General features: G+C 42.7%; 1 protein-coding gene across 2 annotated transcripts in view; it reads left to right on the plus strand.

Annotated features, from left to right (window-relative positions):
* Nucleotides 1-2,760: 2,760 nt before the first annotated feature.
* Nucleotides 2,761-7,387, plus strand: part of LOC306740611 (transducin-like enhancer protein 1) — a 17,356-nt gene continuing 12,729 nt past the window's right edge. For both annotated transcript variants that reach the window (XM_079222831.1, XM_079222830.1), the window contains exons 1-4: nucleotides 2,761-2,824; nucleotides 3,365-3,409; nucleotides 6,971-7,033; nucleotides 7,161-7,265. In XM_079222831.1, the coding sequence (XP_079078957.1) occupies nucleotides 2,768-2,824; nucleotides 3,365-3,409; nucleotides 6,971-7,033; nucleotides 7,161-7,265 (270 nt within the window). In that variant the 5' untranslated portion in view covers nucleotides 2,761-2,767. The remainder of the gene's footprint in view (nucleotides 2,825-3,364; nucleotides 3,410-6,970; nucleotides 7,034-7,160; nucleotides 7,266-7,387) is intronic.

Here is a 7,387-nt window from a genome sequence, read left to right on the forward strand (position 1 = left end):
AGATCTGAGTTGATTTGCCATGACACTAGTTAGGAAGGTTCACAGCAGCTACTAAGAAAGAAAGTATTTGTATTTCTGTGTGATGGCTGATTCGTTTGTGTATCAGCATGCATGTGCACGCGCACATCTTAAACCTCGCTCCTGCTGAGCCCACGTTACTTTGATTGACAGGTAGGACTTGCCTTCACACACCACACTGCCCGCCCAGCGCGCCTCCGGAATGGCAGCTCATTGCTACGCCCTGATTGCCCAGAATCCGCGTAGCTCAACCAGGTCAACAGACTCGGGGCAGATTGCAGAGTGGCTATTGGTCAGCTGTATAAACTGCATCACCATCCCCACGTGGAGCGACGGCTCTGATTGGTCCAGAGCTGTTTTGTGGGCCGGCTTACAGTTTCGGTTAGCTGGGGAGCGTGAAACCGCGTGAGAAAGTTGCCATTGAGGTAAAGCTGAGCTAGACGGAGGACTGCCGCCGCTTCAGGGAGTTGTTTTTATTAAAACTAACAAAATAGTTCCTCTTTTTTTCGTGTAATCTATTTTGGACGCATTCAAACTGTGCGGGGAAGTAAATATTTCTGTTTTTGTCGCCCGTTCAACCGCCAAACGAGCGACCGCGGCGAGTCAAGTGGGAACTCTTCACTGCAATTAACTTGTGTGGATTTGTTGCCATTTCTCTGACTGAGAGCCGGCAGTTTGTGGCGGTCCGTTGAGGGTCCACTGCCTTCACTTTGTACGTGTTTGTTTGTCTCTGAGCGACGCTACTCGGAATACATCGGCTCGGACACGAAACAAACGCTGGAGGGATCCAGGTGGCCACTGCCTTTCACGTCTCACCTGGCGCATCCCCTCCTCCCCTCCCCTTAGCCGCCTCCGGATAGAGCGGTTCCTCTTGTTTTTCCGGTTGATTTACGGCCGCGCTGCCGGTGGAGCGGAGGAGAGACAGCGAGAGGCGGCGAGGAGCGTTAAACGGTCCGTGAAGTCGGACGGAGAGGCGTCGCGCTCGATTTTGTTTGAAATTAACGACAGTCGGTCCTTCCAATAACGGCCGATGGATTCGTGCCCGTGATCTGGAGCCCCCCCACATCCTCACCGTGTCCAATCTGAGCCCTTGAAGCGGGGGTTTTAAAGAAGGAAACGGTTGCATCCTCCCGGAGACAACGATGTTTCCCCAGGGGCGACACCCGGTAAGGCGCTCCCCTTCCTGCTTGAACAGTTGTTCACCTCGCTGTAATCGGGTGTTCACAGCCAGGGAGATATCGTTACCTCTTTGTTTGACCTGAGTCTCTTGTTGCCTTACTTTTAACAGCCTTCAGACTAAGCACATGTTTAAATGAGTCTCTTTCTTCTCGTTAATTGGGCTCTGCATCTGCCCTGAGAAACAGGATGTGATTGATAATGTTGTTTGTTTTAATAAACGGCTAATAATTACAAGTTGTTGACATTATGTGGGCCTGGAGGATCAGATGCAAATTGTAGGCCACATAATGACTGTGTGTGTGTGTGTGTGTGTGTGTGTGTGTGTGTGTGTGTGTGTGTGTGTGTGTGGCCCCACCAGGCTCCAGGCCAGCCCTTCAAGTTCACCATCCCAGAGTCACTGGACCGCATCAAGGAGGAGTTCCAGTTTCTTCAGGCACAGTACCACAGGTGGATAACACAAACACACACATTCACATCGAAGGCCCCTCTGTCTTTGTGGGCCGCACAACAGCCAATTTTCTCATTGCCATGTACCCTATAACACTAAACCTCACCCTAACCACAGTCATCCCCCTAACCATAATGAACAAAACCCCAGCTCTGGCCTCATACTAACCCATAAACCTGGATTACACAAAAGTGCACACACATGCAGCAGACCCAGGCATCAGTGTTAGCGCTTACACTGCGGTAGGTCTAAGTCTTGGTGATGGTTAAGAACCAGAGGGTGGGGTGTGGGCTTTGGGTTTCATAAATCACTCCTTATTTCTCCCTGCGTGTGTGTGTGTGTTATGAAAAGACTGCTTGAGTATGTGTGCTGTTTTTCTTGGCTTTATCTGTTTATACTTTCACTTATTTATGTTGTTAGGGAGGTTTGGCCTCAACAGGTGAATGTTCCTGACCTACAAACTGTTGGGTTTTCTCACATCCTGATTCCCACTTACAAAGAGCAGGGTTATACCAAGCATCTTATCGCCAAAAGAGACTGGAAGAACCATCTTCTTAATTTCAATTTCTGCACAGTGCCGTCACTGTTTAGGTTTATCTTTGCATTTGTGAGCGCTTTAATCAGTGGGCAATGGAAAAGAGGGGGAGATGAGACTATATATATATGTATGTATATATATATGTATGTATGTATGTATGTGTATATATATGTATGTATGTATGTATGTATGTGTATATATATGTATGTATGTATATATATATATATATATATATATATATATATATGTATGTATGTATGTATGTATGTGTATATATATATATATATATATATATATATATATATATATATATATATATATATATATATATATATATATATATATATATATATATATATGTATGTGTGTGTGTGTCTTCAAAGTTGTATGCTTTACCATTGTTAACATGAATGATCTATTGTTGGGAAATAGCTAGAAGATCAACACCATCACTGTTTGTTCTTAGTTTTAATGTATCAGACAGCCACACATTGATGTGCTTATATTCATTAATCAGCAATAAAACTAGTTTGTACTCTAACATTCACTAAAGTAAATATTGTATTGTGTTTTTCAGCCTCAAGATGGAGTGTGAGAAGCTGGCCAGTGAAAAGACAGAGATGCAGAGACACTATGTCATGGTGAGATCCACGTGACACTCGATTCATCATCACACATGACATGGGCTTTTACCTTGCTGACATGTCCTTCAAGGAGAATACTGTGTCCCCACCAGCTGCATGTGTTATAGAGCTGAACCATTATCTTTTTCAAAAGGGAACATTCACGACTCAATACTGTATTACTATCTGAACAAAGAAGGCAGAATACAATTCAATCATGAAAGCTACTTTAGACGGCTTTTTAATGACTTTAGTCTGACACAAACTAACAAAAAGTAGACATGAAGCATTCATGTCTACTTTTTGCTCTGACTTGTTTTTACAAACATATGTATCTACTTCACCTCTCTGCTGACACTCCTGTACAGGGAAAAAGCTTTTAATTTGGATGCTGGATCTATTAAACACAGTTTGGTTTGCTCTGTGAGAATGACCTGGCGCTGCACAAGAACTACAAGCCTGGTTATTACAATAAAATGCATGTACAGCCACGCACATTCTCTGAGTTGCTGAAGTTTCAGAATTCCTTTCACTAATATGACCTTCTGTCCTCCTCAGTATTACGAGATGTCTTATGGCCTCAACATCGAAATGCACAAACAGGTATGGTTATGCTTATCTGTCAGCCTCTTGTCTACACTCTGTGTGTTCCTGATTGTCTCTCTCTGTCTCCCTCTCTATCTCTCTCTCTCACTCATGCCAAGGTTTTGATGTATTTGGTGTGTGTGCTTGTTGACGTGTCCCTGTGCATGCACAAATGCATTTGTGCCTTCATTTGTGTGTGTGCTATACTGTATGCCTGGCATGTGTGTATGTGTGTGTGTGGATGTGTGTTTATTCGTGATCGATGGGGCTCTGTCTCCATTTCCCCAGTTAGGGCCGGCCGGCTGAGCCCAAAGGCAGGATGAATGGCTCTGTAGATTGATTGGTGCTGTCTAGGGGAGCGGCCTGCTTTATTACATTAGAGGGGCTGGGCTGAGGAGGGCAGAGAAATCGATCATGGTGAGGCCGGCAGAGGAGAGACAGTGGAGCCCCCCCCCCCCTCTTTTAGAAGCAGGGAGGCAAAAACCCATAAAACACAACACACTTTAGTAGGGCAGACGCTCATGTGTGCAAACACAAAATACCGAAAGGACACTTACCTGTTGTAATGTAAGGCAAGGGCGTTTGTGTACAGCCATAAATAATGTGTGCAAGCATTTGAGGACCGGGGCGATTGAACACATACACAGTGATGTACACACAAACAGAGACAAACATGTACACACATTGAAAAGCAAACATCGCTCATAGTAAAGTTTGTAGATGCATGGATGAGGCGGGACAACTCTCTTTTCCCCTCAGAAGTGGTGAAGGGCTCAGAGCGTTTACCAGTAATTACCACTACTATCGACCAGTCAGACCAGAGGAAATTGGAGGTGGATTGGCCTGGCTGCTTCACCGAGGAGCAGGGATGCTTCTCTGACTTTCTCACACTCCCTCCGATTAGTTTTGTTCCTCATGTGCTTCTTCTCCTCGAGTGTTATTCATCCCATTTTTATAACCCAAGTTCTCCCCATCCTTTCTGCCTTCCTCACAAATCAAAAGAGATCCCAGTTTCAAATTCTGGGATCTCTTTTTCTTTGTGCTACATCCCGATAGTCGTTTTCTTTTTTCATTTTATGTTCATGTGAAGCTACTGTTCTTTTATTGTGAGGGAGATGCATCTCCTATTGTCCACGCACACATAAACACACAAAACTAAAGCTCCAGGGGAGGTCATTAGCTTGGGGCTGCAGTTGTCAGAGCAACAAGCTTTTGTGGACAGGGGGGTACAGGGTGTGTGTGTGTGTGTGTGTGTGTGATGGGAAACGTGTTCTCTGTTAGAACATGGTGTGTGTACTTGCATCTTCTCTCTGTTTTCTCAACTGAACCACTCTTTCAATTATATGATTATCATAGTGAGGATGGTGCACATCGCAATTTTCCAAACAATGTTGTTATTCAGTAACAGATGAAAAGTGTTGTGTCGGTACACACAAGTTGTAAAATTCTGTTACCTTCATATTATTATTCCTCCAAATGTTCTTAAGTCATGTTTTGTAATGATGCCCGAGTTGGAGCTTTGGGTGTTTGAGACCTTGTTTGTTTAATCCTTGTTGGTTTTGTGAGTTGTCTTAGTTAGATTAGCTGAGCTGACCTCATCGTAGTTGGTCAGACAAATCTCAGACGACCTAATCACTGAGCTATTATACAAGGCTAATTATAGGCTTACAACCCAGGATTCTGAGAATGGATGTGCAGATATAGTCTGCCTGAAATAGCTCCTAAATTAGAGCTTCATTGGCATGGAATAAGTTGGACATTATGAGATGGAGTTACAGTGTGCAGAAGTCAGCAACTCATGAGCTGACCTGGGTGCAGGTTTCTACTGGGCTGAATGTATGTTGTTATGGTCACATTCTAGTTAATTGTAGAGAGACTTTAGTAACCGGTTCATTAGGTGCACGTACACCTATACAGCAGTACGATCTTAACAGTGACACGACACATCACACAAAGGTTGCACATACTGGTAAGCCAAAGCAGCTGAAAGGTCAGCCTGACCTTCACCTACAGCCTGTTGGGTGGCTCGATATAGAAATGTAGCTCTCAATGATGAGCACTGTAATACATATGTGCAATTGTCCAAAGATAGCTCTTTACATTGTGCAGATAGTATAAACCCCAATGTACCCAGATGTGTAAATGAGCATTTTAAGCTTTTCACATGATCAAACCCTTATTAGACGACTTGTATTTCATGACACGTGGAACTGCATGTGCTCTGCATACTGATAATTCCTTTTGATTCCATATTCTCTTTGATTCTGGATAAATAGGGAATTATGAATAGTGTTTGGTGTTCACAGGGTGAAGCACATTTACTTACCTATATTTGTTTTTTCTATCTTTAATTACTTTTACTCAACCACTTTATTTACTTATTTTGGATAGTGCCAGTTTTACTCCAAGTTATTTTGTAGGCGAAGCATTTACTTGTTTAGTTCAAGAATCAATAGGCTAGTGCTTTATTTAGCTCGTGTAAATACATAATTGGTTGAACTGTGTGTTTGCATTAGTAGTTTTAATGTTGTATTTTTCATCATCTAACTATTATAAATAATATGCTGCTTAGAACTAGTGTTAGGAAGTTAAACCGGTCATAATTCCAGCTCTTAATATCTATTTATATTGCTCTGAAAGCCTCTCCTCCAAACAACTGTATTTATTCAAGTTTCTCGCCAAAAACATGATTTTACAAGATTACATTTGTACACATCATGATAACATTATAATTTACCAAAGCCTAATGCTGACTTTTACTGAATAGAGCCTGACTGTAGCACAATGTAACAGCTCTGTACGTTAGCTGTTAGCTCTGGTTCAGTCAAATCGCGCAGACTACGGATCAACCACAGTCCGTTACGGCACTACTTTTAACACGTAATAATGAAAAGTATCCAACGTCTCATAAGTTTTCACATAACAACAACACATAGCTCTTTGAAGCTTTCACATCTAGCGTGCGTGTCAATGTAGCTTTGTATGTGGTATGTGCATGTCCGATGAGCCATTACTACGTTTCATGGCTCCGCTCATTCCCTCTTCACCTTGGCCCCTTCGTATCAATTTGATTGGATGATATATGTAATATGAGTCCTCTTATCTGATTTGATGCCACTGTGGGGGTATCTGGTTTCAGCCAATTGTTGCCACCTCCGGGGGTTTGGGGGGCTGGCGGATGTGTTGGCATGGATACTGGGGGAGAGCAGATGAAGTTAGTTGCTGATGAGATTACGTTGAAGTGCTGATGGGAAGAGGAACAAGAGCACAGAGAATAGAGAGAGAGCAAAAGAAATACGGCGGGCAAGAGAGAAACTTGAGCACACATTGATGATTAGAAATGAAAATATAATGTCTGTGTCTGAAAATGGCATACACAAGATTTGTGTGTAGAGGCCATGGAAGTGATTTGGTGTTGTTATTATATCATAGATGTGTGTGTGTGTGTGTGTGTGTGTGTGTGTGTGTGTGTGTGCTTGTATTACTTTATTGGTGTTGCTGAACAGCTGTCTTTTCCAAATTAATGTAATTATGTTATTAACAATTAATTTGGTCTCTGTACGTCTCTTCCTCCATCAGACTGAGATTGCCAAGAGACTAAACACCATCTGTGCACAAGTCATTCCCTTCCTCTCACAGGAGGTAAGTATCTGTGACTTTGAGCAAAAGACTGTTTTTTTTGCCATCTATACACAAGTGTCTCTGCCAGCTTTACTGATAAATCAACCTATTACTCTTGGTCTTCAGCAACATTGTGTTTGTTTTGCAGCATCAACAGCAAGTGGTCCAAGCTGTGGAGCGAGCCAAACAGGTGACCATGGCAGAGCTAAATGCTGTCATCGGAGTACGTGGACTGCCAGGCCTTCCACCTACAGTGTGTATTCCTTTTACTTACTCTTTATTTAAATCTGTTTCCACATGTCTTTCTGTGCTTTTCATCTTTTCAACAATGTAATCCTTTCCAAAAGAAATGAGAAAGCCTTTCCTCTTTTAAAT

The sequence above is a fragment of the Taurulus bubalis genome, assembly GCF_910589615.1.
Source record: "Taurulus bubalis genome assembly, chromosome: 8".
NCBI classification, from domain to species: domain Eukaryota; kingdom Metazoa; phylum Chordata; class Actinopteri; order Perciformes; family Cottidae; genus Taurulus; species Taurulus bubalis.